Source organism: Hevea brasiliensis, chromosome 6, assembly GCF_030052815.1.
Source record: "Hevea brasiliensis isolate MT/VB/25A 57/8 chromosome 6, ASM3005281v1, whole genome shotgun sequence".
NCBI lineage: Eukaryota > Viridiplantae > Streptophyta > Magnoliopsida > Malpighiales > Euphorbiaceae > Hevea > Hevea brasiliensis.
The window spans coordinates 102,755,795-102,772,358 of NC_079498.1; the positions used below are offsets into that span (position 1 = coordinate 102,755,795).

The 16,564-nt window shown below is 29.7% G+C and overlaps 1 protein-coding gene across 1 annotated transcript; it reads right to left on the reverse strand.

Annotated features, from left to right (window-relative positions):
- Positions 1 to 2,117: 2,117 nt before the first annotated feature.
- Positions 2,118 to 12,376, reverse strand: LOC110655268 (proline-rich receptor-like protein kinase PERK1). Its single transcript, XM_058148929.1, has 14 exons — positions 11,879 to 12,376; positions 11,709 to 11,789; positions 11,555 to 11,625; positions 11,282 to 11,361; positions 10,623 to 10,794; positions 5,549 to 5,704; positions 5,303 to 5,381; positions 4,561 to 5,013; positions 4,384 to 4,461; positions 4,182 to 4,246; positions 3,930 to 3,979; positions 3,534 to 3,660; positions 2,519 to 2,674; positions 2,118 to 2,367 (listed from the first exon to the last, which is right to left on the reverse strand). The coding sequence occupies exons 1-14, from the start codon at positions 12,216 to 12,218 to the stop codon at positions 2,290 to 2,292; spliced, it is 1,986 nt and encodes a 661-aa protein (XP_058004912.1). The 5' UTR covers positions 12,219 to 12,376; the 3' UTR covers positions 2,118 to 2,289.
- Positions 12,377 to 16,564: the final 4,188 nt, after the last annotated feature.

Here is a 16,564-nt window from a genome sequence, read left to right on the forward strand (position 1 = left end):
AGATGGATTGGATTACAGTGAGACCTTTAGTCCAGATGTCAAAATGACCACCATTTGCACTGTGCTTACTTTCTACAATTTATGGCTGGTTTACTTGTCAGTTGGATATTTCAAATGCTTTCTTACATGGCTTCCTCGATCATGAAATATTTGTGGAGCAGCCTAAGGGGTTTGTTGAGTTTAATTTTCCTAATTATGTCTGTAAATTACGCAAGTCTCTTTATGGACTGAAACATGCCCCCATGCTTGGTTTACCAGGCTTTCTGCTTTCTTAATCCAGCTAGGTTTTATTGCTTCCGAGGCTGATTCATCCTTGTTTATACTTAATGATGGGTCTGTTCATCTGTATATATTGGTTTATGTTGATGACATTTTTGTTACTTGTTCTGATGATGCGAAGCTTCATTGGTTTTTGTCTCAAATTAGTGCCACTTTTCCAGTCAAGGATCTTGGTCAGTTGCATTATTTCTTGGGGTTGGAGGTTACCCGTACATCCTCTAGTTTATTGCTTAACTAGCACAAATACATCATTGATCTTTTGGTTTAGACATCTATGGTCAATTGCAAACCTTGTCAAACTCCTATGGCTACCTCACCTCCTCTATCTAAAACTTCGGGTGATCTTTTTGAGGATGGTGCTCTTTACTGATAGATTGTAGGTGGTTTGCAGTATGTTACATTAACGAGGCCTGATATTTCTTTTGCGGTGAATAAGCTATGTCAATTTATGCATAGTCCTACAGTAGCACATTGGCAGGCTGTCAAGAGATTATTACGTTATCTCCAGCATACGAAGTCTTATGGTCTTTGTGTCTCCAAAGATTCCTCGTTGGAGATGCAATGCTTTACTAATAGTGATTGGGGTGGTGATGTTAACGATCGTCGTTCTACTAGTGGCTATGCTGTGTATCTTGGTCGAAACTTAATTTCTTGGATGGCCAAGAAACAACTGACGATAGCTCGGTCATCTTCGGAGAGTGAGTACAAGACGTTGGCCAATGCTACTGCTAAAATTATGTGGATTAAATCTCTCATGTCTGAGCTTGGATTTCAACTTTCTCAGCCTGCTGTTTTATGGTGTGACAACATCGGTGCCATATACCTCAGTTCCAACCCTGTTTTCTATGCTCGCACAAACACATAGAGTTGGATTATCATTTTGTGCGTTAACAGGTTCTTCATGGTAGTCTTGCTGGTCGTTTTATTTCATCTGAGGATCAAGTTGCAGATATTCTGACCAAGCCTCTAGCAAACGTTTGTTTCTTAAACATCGAGACAAGCTACGATTTCTGTCCTCCGCGTCGTTAGCTTGAGGGGGGGTTATTCGGATAATTACCTGATACTTCTCCATCTAGTTTTAATTCATTATAAGTTTGAATTATTCTTGTGTATATTTGTCTGTCAATATTGTGATCTTGTAATCTTATGCAAGGACTGTTGTGTATGTAATCTTGTAATCCTTCACCAATAATAAACACAAGCAAATTACTATTCATCTTTGAGTCCTAAACCTTTACAGTGAAAAAGAGAAAAACTCTTTATTGCGTTAAAATCATTTAGAATATTAAAAATTTTATATTTATTTAACACTTTTTCAAATAGGATTACGTGATTTGTTTCTATTTAATTCATTTTATTGCTTTAAAATGATTGATTAAATTGATTAGACAAATTAAATTGAAGCCAAATAAATTAAAAATAATTAATTTTAATAAATAATTTATTTGATTCAATTTGTTTTAATTTTTAAATTATTATGTAAATTGACAAAAAATAAAAAAGAATTTGAGCGACGGTTCATAAAATCATCGTCATAATATTGATTAGCGATGAATTTATCGCTCATCAGCTTTTGTGACAGACTAAATGATATTGAAATAAAATAAATTAAACATAATAAATTAATAATTTTAAAATCCTAACTAACCGTGTAAATGATATGGTTAACAATAAATTAATAAATAAAATATATAACTATAAAATTCTTTCCTATTAAATTAAAAAATATCACAAATTACAAATAAATATTTTAATTATAAATCATGTAAATAATACGATTCACAATGAATAAATCATACTTTCTGATAAAAAAAAAAGTAATATAGACCGATAAAAAATTGCAACAATACAAATTAAATATAATCTAATAACATTATTCATTGTGACATATCACATAAATAATTTCTTCTAATATCTTAAAAACAACTATAAAAATTCATTTTTACATTCAAATGTCCAATAAAAAGGTTCGTTTGGGAAACAAGTACTTTGAAAAATTGAAATTCAACCCTAACTGTGTAGGAATTTGTTGTCATTCTCATCCCATATATTCTTTGGAGGAATATGTCCTTCAAGAGCTTCAACTATCTGCAAGACATAGCAAAGTTAAAAAGGTTATATGTTTATCATATATATAATCTCCCACTTTTTGAATTCTTTAACAGATAATTAATTAATGACAAAAAGAGTCTGAAATGAATATGCCCATGGATAACATGATATACGACTAAATTTTTACCTTCTTCATTTGTGGGCGAAGGTTTAAAGGTTTATACACACAAGCAGCAGCACAATAAATCATTTGCTTCATTTGTGATTCATCATAAGTTTGCAATTTTAAATCAAAAAGATCTGTGCGTTGCCCATTCATAGCTGGTCGAATTCGAATCCTTGCCTGAATATTCATCAAAGAAAATATTTGTTATTTATCTCTATCAAAATTAAGCTTTTTTCAATTATATTTGCAATCTATGCTAAATTTATATAGAGCGGATTTCAAACAGAGCTAAATAACCAAAAAGCATCTATATAATCAATCCTAACTAATAAGATTAAAATTTATTTTTATTATTTCTAATATCTTATCTTTTTTAAATAAAACTTAAACTTAATAGTCCTTCCCTCTTTCTCTCTCTCATTGTCAATGGGAGATAAGAATAAAGTCTTCTTCTATTTCATCTTTCTTTGCTAAATCTACAGATAGGCTCGGTAATAATAAGATTGCAGAACCTTGATTTTTGAAGATTTTATTCCCTAGAATTGTGCTTTCTAATGTGGGTTTCTGTTATTCTCTAAATCTGTGAAATTGAGGCTTGGTAAAAAGATTGAAACTAATTTTGAGTTTTGAGATTTCTCTTCACGGAATTGTGGAGATTTAGAGATGGGCTTCTATGGGAAAATTTGGTTCCCATGGTTCATAAAGTTTTGGAAGTGATGGAGAAAAGGAAAGATGGAAAGATGAAAAGATGATGACTCGTAAAAAAATCATTTATTGAAAATTATAAATTAAGAGAAAATCTTATTTGTATCCGATTTATCATAAATTTAAGATATAAAATATATACTAGGATTTAACATAGATCTCATATGTTTATATTTTAGATTTTATGATAAATAACAGCCTAGGCAAAAAATATCCACAAATCAAAAGAAGAAAAAAGTTTTTAGAAAACAGAAAAAATAAAACCCACAATATACCAAACAAGCACCTAATTATCAAAAGATATATTATATATTATAGACTAATGACGTACCCAATTAATAATATTACCGCCTTTCTCATTAATATTTCTACCAGTAATCAGCTCTAAAAGTACCACACCAAAGGCATAGATATCTGATTTTTCAGACGCTTTCTTATTATTCTGTATGTCTGCATAACTGCAATATAAACAAAAAAAAAAGTTAAAAAGAGACTAAAAACCCATAAATGAGTTCTTTCTCTATTTTTATTTCTTTTGTTTGTTAATTTCAATCTAAAAACCCATAAATGAGTTCTTTCTCTATTTTTATTTCTTTTATTTGTTAATTTCAATTAAAATTTATATCCAAGACTTAGCAGTTCTATTAAAGCTTTTGATTGCATTTTTATTTTATTTTAACTACTCTAAAACATAATTGCAGACGTTAAAAAAAAGAAAAAATCTTACACATCAGTTCTCTCAGGCTGGAAAAACATGATAAGTCCAAAATTTGTAACCTGAATAAAAATTAAGGTTAGTAAATTAATGTAGAATATATTAGAACCAATCATATAAAAGTTTTCACAATATTTCATTATCTTTTAAAAAGAAATTTTGGCATCTTTTCACTATATATATATATATATATATATATATATATATATATATATATATATATATATATATATATATATATATATATATATAGACTCACTCTACCTTCGGGTCAAAATTGTTATCAAGTATAATATTATTTGTCTTCATATCTCCATGTATGATTTTACCTGTACATATAAAGAGTAAAGAACTTTAATAGGAAATATATTAATGAAAATTCATATCTATACCAACACAGAAAAAAAAAAGCTATAACCTAGAAATTTGAAGTGAATATATATATTAATTTAATTTTGATACTAACCTTCATGTAGATATTTCAATCCTTTTGCAGAACCAATGGCGATTTTCATTCTTTTGGGCCAGTCCAGTGTCTCTGTTCCTACAATCTCATCAATTTGTAAGATATTAAAATCATATTTATAGCTATGCCCAAATACTTTTGTGTGAATATATACGAGGAAGCACGAAAAGGACTCACTATGTAAATGATATTTCAAGGAGTTACTGCTGGGAACATACTCTAAAACAAGCAATCTATTGAGATTTTTGTCAATGCAGTACCCCATCGGGTTAACAATATTTGAGTGATTCACACTGCTAATATCCTTAATCTTCTTCTCAAATTCTTCTTTCGGCTGTTTATTCGGAAGGTCTTTAAGTTTTTTAATGGCAACAATGACTTCTCTAGGTAGGAGTCCCTTATAAACTACACCAAAAACACCCTCGCCAAGTATATTGGTCTCGGAGAAACCTGCAGTTGCCTTTGCTAGTTCTCTATAAGTAAAACTCCTTGGCTTATAAACTTTAACACTTCCACTGGATGAAGTTTCTCCAGTGGTGCTAGTTTCCATGGTTGGTTTTCTCCTGGGTTCAACGACATTGTTAGGAAGCTTCGGCACCGTAGTCTGGGGAAGTTCGACGTTAGGGTTATCTAGATCAAGGAAGAGAATTGTATATTAGAGCATTGTTATAAGATAGGGCAATGTTACAGGAAAATCATCACCAAAGAGTATGGACCAAAATGGGCAATGAACCAAACTAGAATCTATAGGTTTGGTTTGGTCCAATTTCAAGTCAAAACCCGATTTTTTTTTTTAAATAAAATTTTTTTAAAAAAATTTAACTATTAAATTTGATTAAAATAGAAATAAAACTGAAAAAGCCCAAAATAAAAATTAAAACTGAAATTAATGTGACAATGTGGTAAATTATAGTAATACTGAGGAAGTTGTAGTCATTGTCATTCCATATATCTTTAAGAAGAATGTCCCATTTATCTTCTTCAAGAGCTCGAACTATCTGCATGCAATAGCAATACTAAAAAGGTTACTGGTCATCTATGTGTAATATCCCAATTCTAAATTCTGTGACAGACAAATAATAAGTAATAAAGTCTATGATATGCCCTTTTTTTTGAACCACTGGGATGAGCCAATTAGAAAAAATAATATATGATTAACTCTTACCTTTTTTATTGTTGGTCGACAATATAAAGGTTTATACACACAAGATGCGGCACAAAAGATCATTCGTTGCATTTCTCTTCTATTATACTTTTGCAAATTAGAATCAACAAAATTCATATATTCTCCCTTCAAAGCTTTTATAATTCGAGACTTTGCCTGAATATTGATAAAAGAAGGAGAAAGTTAGTTTTTATATCAAAATTAAACTTTAATTATCTACCATATTTATAAATGTATACTAATCTTAAGAACTAATTACTAGAATAACTAACTGATCAATAATCTAGCATGTAGAATTTTGTTGGCAATTTGGAACTACACCTACTCTATATGTTTAGATGTTAAAATTTAGAATAATAATGGATTTGGATTTGATTTTAGTATAAATTATTAAATCAAAGTTGATTTATTCTTTACTTCAGAATTTTATTGGAGTGAAATTAAAATAAAATCATTTTATAAAGTATTTCATACTTAAATAAAATATTATCCACATTTATGATGTTAAAATAAATTTGTAACTCCAATAAATATTGAAAAAACCTGTAGTTTTATTAATTTAAGTCTCAAATTTTAAAATCTTCATCCAAATGCAAGATTGATTATTATTATTATTCTCTTCTTTCAATTTGTTTTTTATTTTCAAATTTTTGTCATCTTTAAATTCAATGTTGTTCTTGGTTTTTGCTTTATGTGGTGTTTTAATGAAAACAAAAGTCTAAAAATAAACAGTTAATGTAACGCCCTCACCAAAGGTAGTCCGTACATTTTACTGTTCTGACGACTAATGTCTGTTCGGACAGTTAAAATGTCTAAAATTACACCTAGACTATAGTGAGAGGCATAAATTGAAGAAATAAATGTTAAGAAAATATAAGAAAAATGTAGAGAAAAAAATAAATTAAAGTTTAGAGAATTTATAAATTGATACAAAAATAATAAAAATAACCCAATATACACTACTAAGGGCATTTTGGTCATTTCACCCCCAAAGGTGAATTTTGACCTAAATGTCAAAATAAAAAAAAATTTAGAGAATAAAATAATTAACATTAATTAAAATTTATGAAATAGATTAGGAAAATGAGAAGAGAAAAGAAAAGAAAAGAAAAGAAAAGAAAAGAAAAGAAAAGAAAAGAAAAGAAAAAGCTTAGGAAAATTCAAAAAAAAAAAATTATAAATAGGCACTAGAGGACAAACTCCCACCCACTTCCATCTTTTTCCTCCATTTCTTCTCTCTCTTTCCCTCATTTCCTCCATTGTTGTCAAGCTTCCAAGCTTGATTTTCCAAGCTTCTACACACCAAAACCCATAGTCCATTTCACAAAAAATACTCCCCACACCCTAAGGAAGTTATAGACACAAATTGGAAGCAAGAAATTTGAAGTTAAGGAAGCTCAAGTAAGGTTAGTGCACTAATCCCTCTTCTTCTCTTTATTAAACATGAAAAGCATGTTTAGCCAAGTATAAATACCATGGAAATAAAAAGAAAATCTTGAGCAAAGAACCCTTGAATTTTTGGCAGCCATGGAACTTGAGGTTTGTTGCTTTTAAGTGATGAAAAATGGTTCCATGAGAATGTGTGATGAGTTGAAATGGTTGGGAGTTTGATTGTGTAGTGTTTGTGTAAATTTGAAACTTTGAAAACTAGGGTTTGTGTAAATGTTGAGGACTTTGTGTAAAATGTTGAAATTGACCTATTGAGTTGAGATTGTTGCTTATAGAAGTGTATTGCATGCAAATTGAAGTAAGGAAGTTGGAGGAATTGAGATATTGGGAGTGTTCAATTTTCTGCAGGTTTGGACTCAATGAGTCCAGTGGGTTTATTGACCCATAACTGAAAATGTGTGACTCCAATTGGTATGAGGCCAATTGGAGGTGAAATTAGACTCAACATAGCCCATTTTCCATGAAGAAACCATGCCCAAATTCTATCCAAAACTTGACCTAAATACTACCCAAATCCGGATTACCCTGCACCAAACCTAGAAAATGACCAAATGAACAATACATGTTCATTTGGTCATAACTCTCTCTATACTGGTCTAAATGACCTAAAATTTTACCAATGGAAAGTTTAGACATAGGGCTACACTTTTCATGAAGACCACTTAACCCAGTTTTGCCTTTAACCAATTCAAATTGTTAGTACAATTTGGGTCACTGAAACTGCCAACCCAGAAAATGACCAAATGAACAGTACGTGTTCATTTGGTCATAACTCTCTCTATACTGGTCCAAATGACCTAAAATTTCACCAATGGAAAGTTTAGACATAGGGCTACACTTTTCATGAGGACCACTTAACCCAGTTTTGCCTTTAACCAATTCAAATTGTTAGCACAAGTTGGGTCACTGAAACTGCCAACCCAGAAAATGACCAAATGAATAGTACGTGTTCATTTGGTCATAACTCTCTCTATACTAGTCCAAATGACCTAAAATTTCATCAATGGAAAGCTTAGACATAGGGCTACACTTTTCATGAAGACCACTTGACCCAGTTTTGCTTTTAACCAAATCAAATTGTTAGCACAAGTTTAGTCACTAAAACTGCCAACCCAGAAATTGTCCCAAAATACTATTCTTTTGGTATTTTGACCATAACTTGAGTTCTATAACCCCAAATTCAGTGATTCAAAAACTGAAATTCAAGTTTAAACATATAGGAGCAATTGTTATGGAGGAAGTGTGACTAAATAGACATCCTAACCTAGTCAAATTCCTAGATAAAGATAAAATATCAACATGAACCTAAAGAAAGGTTCATGGGAAAAATGCTATATAGGATATGAATATGTAAATTAGGACTAATGTCCTATTAATATGAAATTAATGGTACCAATGAACAGTACTAGAAAATAGTAATATAAATAGTGCTAAATTAATTAAAAATGTTTAATTGCCCATAGTATACCTAGACTTATTTATTTAGTTTGGATAAATTGGTATACGAATTAGGGACTACAGATAGCAGTACTGCCTACCGAGAAAATCATGAACTGACAATATATGTCTGGTATGATTGTTCTACAGGCTATATGCCTACTTACTGGCCATTGTGCCTACTTTATTTCTGGCTTTACAAGCCTGACAGCGGGTCTCGTGCCCGACAGCTGGCCTTGTGCCTGACAGACGTATACTGGATAGACATATGGCTGTCTAACCAGTATACACCCGTGCATCCAGCTTTTATAATTTATTACAGGTTTTCTTGGGCACTGATAAAAATATTAATTAAGACTTAAACTACAATAAGTACTCATAAAAGATCCCGATAATGTTAATTATTTCCAAAGAGCAATAAAAATGTAAAAGACCAAGAAATTATGAGTTGCATATATTGTTTCAAATTATTAAATTATTGTTATTATAAATTATGCACCACTAAGCGTTATGCTTAGCGCGTTGGTTTTCCATCGTGTAGGTACTGGAGATCAGTCCCCAAAGCGGCAGCAAGATGAGTGCAGCGGCAGAGCTCTGATTAGATCTGCCATTGTCCAGAGTCACCTCACCGGTCTTTTGTATTTTGGTAGGGCCCATGTATAGACTAGTATTTTGGTTCATTATGTTTAGTCATAATGTAATTATTAATTTATGATGTATTTCATTTTGGACTTGAAATGAAAACTTATAATTTATTATCTATGAATTTCCATATGGATGCAATAGATGACACTTCATTTTGAGATCTCATAAATAGTTGTGAATGATATGATAAAAGAGAATATGATATGGAAATATGTGAGATGACTATGAATATGTTAACAGGTGATAGTGGAACCCGCCAGATGCTAATAAAACAGAGGAGGATTTGTCCGGGTCTCCAAAGAAATAAGATATATATAAAAAAAAAAATTTCTATACATAAATTACCTGATTTAAATGACATTAAAATTTACAATAGACATGACAAGACAAGATAGGGTGCTCCGGTACCGAATGTGGCACTTCTTGCTCGGCTATACAATAGACGGGTAAGGGGCGTCACAGTTAAAGTAAATATAAATTAAACCTCAAACAATTTTTTTTTTTTTTTTACTCCGAGAACATTTGTTAGAAAATTTAAAATAAACATAAATTGCAAAATATCACTGTTAGGGTTTTCAAAACAATAGATTTGATTTCAAATTAAATTTAAAAAAAATTAAATAATTGAAAAAAAAGGAAAATTGAACCAAAATTAATCTAGACAAAAACTAAATTCAATCAATTATTTTAGTTTGATTCGATATCACCACTTCTCTCAAATCTCAATATGTAAATGAAATCCAACAATTCACAATTCATTTCATATAAGATATATACAATGATAAAAGGCATTAAAGCCATAATGACACTGTTAGAAACAAAATTTCTTTGTGAAGTAAATCAAAATAATTGATTCACACAAAAGCAATTTTTTTTCCATGCATGATCTAACAGGAAAATTCATATTAGAGATATAAGATTATTCTTAGGACTCTCATCTATAAGTTTAAATTAATAGATTGGGTGATTTCTTAATATGATATTAGAGTTTCTTAAATTAAAAAGTTTAGAGTTAAAATTTTAGCCACTCTCATTTATTAATTAAATGTTGGAGGAGTCTCCAGACATTTTTCTTAAAGGAGGGGAGGGGCACTCTGTTTATTTTCTATATTAAACAAAAATTTAGAAAATATGATTCATAATAATATTAATTAGTAAATTTAATTTTTATTTAAATTTTTTACTTTGATAGTGAATTTGCTATTTTTCTTTTTTTTTAGTGACTAGAAAGTTCTTTTTTTTTCCTGTTCACCATATTTTTTTTGCAAATTTTTCTTATTAAAAAAAGTTTATATTTTATTTTATTTTAATATAATTTTCATATTTAATTAAAATATTGGAATACCATTAATTAGATCTGTTACACTTGGTCTAGACATGTTGATTAACTAAACAAGTCCTGCTTCACGTTGAGAAAAATATAATTGTAAGGGCCTTTATATTCAATTGAAAGTTCTCACACAGAGAAGAATTTCTATTATTAGCTTATGTCAATTAAATAAACTATATATGTTTTATTTGCTATTATAGATTAGCGACATACCCAATCAACGATGTGAATCTCAACGATGTGAACGTCTTCATGTGTAGATTTTACGCAATCAATGTCTTCATGTGTAGATTTTCTTCCTGTGATTAGCTCTAAAAGCACCACACCAAAGGAATAAACATCCAATTTAACGGATAACTTTCCTGGATGCTCTGGATCTATATAACTGTAATTGAAAAAACACATAAAAAATTTGAGTTAAAAGATTTTTTTTTATAAAAAAGAAAATCATCATTAGAGAAGTCCAAAAATTGAGTTTTTCCCTATTTTCAATGTATTTTATTTTAATTTTTACAATTCTAAATATAGATTATAATCCATACCTAATTACAGCTGGATTTAAACTTGAAATTAAAAATTTATGGGGTTAACTCAATTCGAACTGTTCTCTCTATTGAATTAGATTGAAATCATATTAAAATTGAATCGATCTAATACAAATCATTATTATTAGATCATTATTTTTTCTTTAAAAAGGAAAAAATAAAACACTAAAAAATATTAAGTGTTATATGAATCAAATTAGATCAAATTACCATAATAAAAAAATTCAAAAAGAATAATAAAAAAATAACAGCCCGTGGCTAAGGGTACCATAAAGGTGCCTATAAAATAGACCATAAACAATAGGGGAAAAAAATTTTGTATCTTACTCTTTAGTTCCCTTGATCGATGTGGTGGAGAGCTGAGAAACGGCATCCGGAAAGAACTCAGCAAGTCCAAAATCTGCAACCTGAATAGAATAATCCAAGCACATTGGTAGATTCACTATGCCGACAACTAAACATGATAGAGTTGACTTGTGAATTACATCCGATTATGAAAATTATTGAGTGCACAAAAAGGAAAATTATGGCATTTAACTTTTCACTGTGGTGAATTTAATCATATAAATGGAACTTTTATATGTTTTTGAACTGCCTTACCTTTGGTTCAAAGTCTTCGTCAATAAGAATATTATCTGATTTGATATCTTGGTGTATGATTCTCGGCTTACCTAAAAGATGTAGATATAGGTATAACAATTAAAATGAATATATATATATATATATATCAAACCCCAATAGCTAAATTACTCACAGTTTTCATGTAGATATTCCAATCCTTTAGCAGAGCCTATAGCGATTTTCATTCTTTTTGGCCAATCCAAGATCTTCCTTTCTAGGATGTGATTTCTTATTTGTAAGATCTTAATAACATATTTCTTACTTGTGCATAATAAGTATCTCAGGGAATGAAAAAGGACTCACCATGTAAACTAACTTTCAAGGACTTATTGGGAAAATACTCTAAAACAAGCAATGCATTCTGTTCTTCAAAGCAGTAACCAACCAGCTTGACAAGATTTCGGTGACTGATACTGCTAATGACGCTGATCTCGTGCTCCAATTTTTTTTTCTTCTGTTGATCCGGAAGATAACTAAGTTTCTTAATAGCAAAGGTTTGACCATGTAGGAATCCCTGATAAACTTGACCAAAGCCACCCTCGCCAAGGAGATACCTGTTGGAGAAATTATGAGCTGCCTCTGCTAACTCTTCAAAAGTATATCGCCTCGGCCCAAACGTACCCGATGATTGGAGAGTTGCCATAGTACTGGTAGTTCCCAAGCGAAAAGGCCGTTAAAAGTTGCACACTTGCAGATTTCTACAACAAAAGCCAATTACATTATCTCATTAGAGAGGTTTTTTGCAAGTAGTAAGAAGGAGACGGAGAGGAGGGGGTGGGCGGTGGAGATAATCTAAATAAACATTCATTGCATATCAATGAAATATAATAATATATGTTGAGAAGCCTGAGGTTCATATTTAGATCGAGACCTTCAATAATTAACCAAGTCATTGTCGTCTTCAACAATAATATAAATAATATATTTAAAACGAAAGTATGCATTGCAAATTTAATTTATAAAATCATGATGAATTATTCAATGATAAATGATTGAGATTAAGGATAGTAACGAATAGAGTACTTACAAAAATTATCTCATTCGAATTTGTCTCAAATTAAATTAAAAATCATTTTAAATTATTGATGTCTATTCCAACACAATTATTAATTCTGGTTTCATTTTTATAAAGAATGGAATTAGGATCAAAACCGCACACCCTAATACTTAGTTATACGTAGGTTTCACATATTGTTTAACCATTTTCTTTACCATTTTTCACTTGATCATTTTGGCTCTAATTAGAGGCAAATATTAGCCTTTTAATTAATTTACAGGCTATTGAAATAGAATTTCACTGTCAAAAGTTATTAATTTTTTAATTAATTTTTATGATTAAATCTGAATATATATCACGGTTAATTTTATGTACAGTTGGAGGCTAATGAAGTTGCAGAATGGGGCTGTCCAGAATTCTTTTTTCGTCCACAGACATACTGTTACTTGTGTCTTGTAATGCAAGTTGCTGTTAAAAAATTAAAAATGGAAACAAACATGGCCACATGATCATGATGAAAAATTGGCAATGGATTCTGGTATACTACTGTGGAGCGGACTGGCGACATTTCCTACATTTTCTTGAGCCCATATAGAACCAAAAAAAAAAAATTTTTTTTTCTCTTTCTCTGCGTTCCGGCATTTGCGCCTGATTTCTCCCCCCATCAATGGAGTTTCTCTGGTCAATTTAGGTGACTATAAAATATTATCTATGGATAAAATATTTAAATTATCAATTAAATTTAAATAAGATAATTTTGCGAGCAAAAATTTTATTTAATTATAAAAAATAAAAATAAAAATTAAAGAATAAAAATAAAATGCAAAATAAAATTCAAAAAAGGAGTTATAAAAATTACCAAATACGGGGCAAAATGATGTCACGAATCATTTCGATTCTCTAACCTTTCCTCGTGAATTACAAATTAATTCAATTACTGTAAACTGCTGCAGAGAGGAGAAGAGAATTGCAAAAAGAGACAGGAAGCAGAGTGGCACTAAAAGAATGAGGATTTGCTAGAAGCAGCATGCTTAAGTGTTGAGCAAAACCACAACAGAAGAGGGTTGTTAATTTCATCCTCAGTCCCTCAATTTAAGGGATATTATATCATTATATTTATGTCCTTTTTACTTCAATTTGTATCAATAAATCATCCACTTTATTTGTTTATATATATATATTTATTTATTAAAAATTATAAATTAAGAAAGTTTTTGTTTTAATCTGATTTATCATGAATTTAAAACATAAAATATATAGTTAGTTTTTTTTTTTTCTTTAAAGTAAAAGTATATTAAAAGCCAGAGAGAGATGGCAAAGGAAAACAGAAGAAAAATACAGCGACAAAAGCATCAAAACTACCGGAGAGGGCCAAGACACCTAACTGAAGCAAAAGAAGGCCCAGGAATAAAAACTCAGCCTATAAAGAAGCTGCACACCAGACTAAAAGGAATTGATACTAGGAAAATAAAACAAACAAGAAGATAACATTATAAACTAATGATCTACTTAATTAATAATATTACTGCCTCTCTCATTAATTTTTTTTTTGCTAGTAATCAGCTTAAAAAACACAACAACAAAGGCATAAATAACTTATTTTTTTAAGCTTTTTTTAATTATTTTTTGAATTCACATAACTGCAATGAAAAGAGAAAAGATTAAAAGAATAAAAACTCATAAACGAGTTCTTTCACTATTTTTATTTTATTTCTTTTATTTATTAATTTCAATTAAAATTTATATTCATGACTAATAACAGTTCTAGAATCAACTGTAATATCACCAAGTTTTTAATTGTATTTTTATTTTATTTTATTTTATTTTAGCTACTCTAAAACACAATTGGAGTGTAAATACTTGATCACTTAAGTAAAAAAAAAAAAAAAAAAGAAAGAAATTAAAGAAGCAAAAAATCTAACACATCAGTCCTCTCAGGTGGGAAAAACATGATAATTCCAAAATTTGTAACCTGTAAAAATTAAGATTAGTAAATTATCGTAGAATATATTTGAACCAACCATATAAAGTTTACACAATTCTTCATTATCTTTTAAAAAGAAAATTTTGGCATATTTTCACTGAAAAAAAAAAACTATAATTAAAACAAGATGATATTTCAAGGAGGCACTGGGAACTTACCCTAAAACAAGCAATCTATTGAGATTTTCAATGCAGTATCCAATCGGGTTAACAAGATTTGAGAGATTCACACTGCTAACAACCTTAATATTCTTCTCAAATTCTTCTTTCTGCTGTTCATTCGGAAGTTCTTTAAGTTTCTTAATTGCAACCATGTGTACACTTTTTCTCCTTCATGGCTTACCTGTTATAATTTTTCCTTCTATTATTTTATTAGTTTATTGTGTTTTACTTATCATAAGGTGAACATTGATAACATAATATATGACTAAATTTTTATCTTCTTCATTTATGGCGAAGGTTTAAAAGTTTATACACTTAAGCAGCAGCACAATAAATCATCTGTTTCATTTGTGATCCATCATAAGTTTGCAATTTAAAATCAAAACGATCTGTATATGGCCCATTCATAGCTTGTTCAATTCGAGTCCTTGCCTGAATATTCATTAAAGAAAACATTTATTATTTTTCTCTATCAAAATTAAGCTTTAAGCTTTAATTTTCTATTATTTTTGCAAATATATGCTAAACTTATATAGAATTAATTTCAAATAAAGCTAAATAGCAAAAAATGATCTATATAATCAATCCCAACTAATAAGATTATACTTATTTATGTTATTTCTAATATCTTATCTTTTTTGAATAAAACTTAAACTTAATAATCATTCCCTTTTTTTCTATTGGTCAAATTCGCTTGTATATATATATATATATATATATGCTGTTACATGGAATAAGGTAAACATAAAATCAGTATCAGTTCTGAAAAAATTAAATACATAAGGATAATGATCTCTTATAAATCCTAACAAATTAGTCAAAACTCAAGTACGTGATTCAAGTCATAAAATATAGGCTTTCTTTGGATTCTTAATATTATAATTAGCAGTATAAAGTTTTTTGCGTAATATATTATCATTTTTTATGCTTCAAAAATCTAGATGATCTCTTTTTTAAAAAATTTAAATTTTATTAATATTCAAAAAAAAAAAAACTTAACAAATTAGATCTAATTTAAATTCAAGCCAACAGACCTCCCAAATACTACTAACTTAGGACGCAAAATGTAAGATAAAAAAACTTGGTATAACATAGAAATAATAGAAATAAGAATATTACATAAAAAGCTCAGAGGGTTAGACCAAATAGTGTGACTAGCATATAAAACAGCCACATTAGCAAGACTATAAGCAGCTAAGTTAGCTTGTTCCTGAATCTAAGCAAAGGTCCAATTAGACCCTTGTTCATGAAAGTTTCTGCAATCAACAATAATCTGTCCAAATTTAGATAAATTTTCTTCAGATGAATGAAACGCACTAGCCTCATCTTTACAATCCATTTCCGGATCAACATTACACATATTATTCCTGTGGAGTCAAGGAAGGACCTCACGTAATGCAATGGCTTCGGCAGTCTTTGGATTTATAAAACCCAAATTAAAACCCGAAAAAGCAGAATGGAAAATTCCATCCGAATTTCTTATAACAACACAAAGCTAGACTTACCCACATCATTAAAAATAGCAGTGTCCAGGTTGAATTCGACACGAACAGGGCACACGTGGGTCAGTTTGGTCGGATTCAACAGATCTATCCAAACCAACCTGACCAAGTCGGTTTGAAAATTGTTGGAACCGAAACCAACAAAACAAATTATAAAACCAATATATTGGGTTTTTACAATAAAATGGATTGGGTTGAAATTGGGTTCGGTTTAATAATATGGGTTGTCCTTTTTTTTTAATTCTTTAGATTTATGCAACACTTTTTAAGGTTTTGATAACTCAACTCTTACTCATGCATATATTAAATTAAATAGTTAAAACTATTACATTTATTTATTAAAAA

Excerpts from the sequence above, each read along its gene's own strand:
- LOC110655268 (XM_058148929.1), bottom strand. The coding sequence starts at position 12,218 with ATGGCAACTCTCCAATCATCGGGTACGTTTGGGCCGAGGCGATATACT. Across the intron at positions 5,382-5,548 it reads GTCGACCAACAATAAAAAAG|ATAGTTCGAGCTCTTGAAGA; the intron begins GTAAGAGTTAAT and ends TATTGCATGCAG. Across the intron at positions 3,661-3,929 it reads CAGCCTGAGAGAACTGATGT|TTATGCAGACATACAGAATA; the intron begins GTAAGATTTTTT and ends TTTATATTGCAG.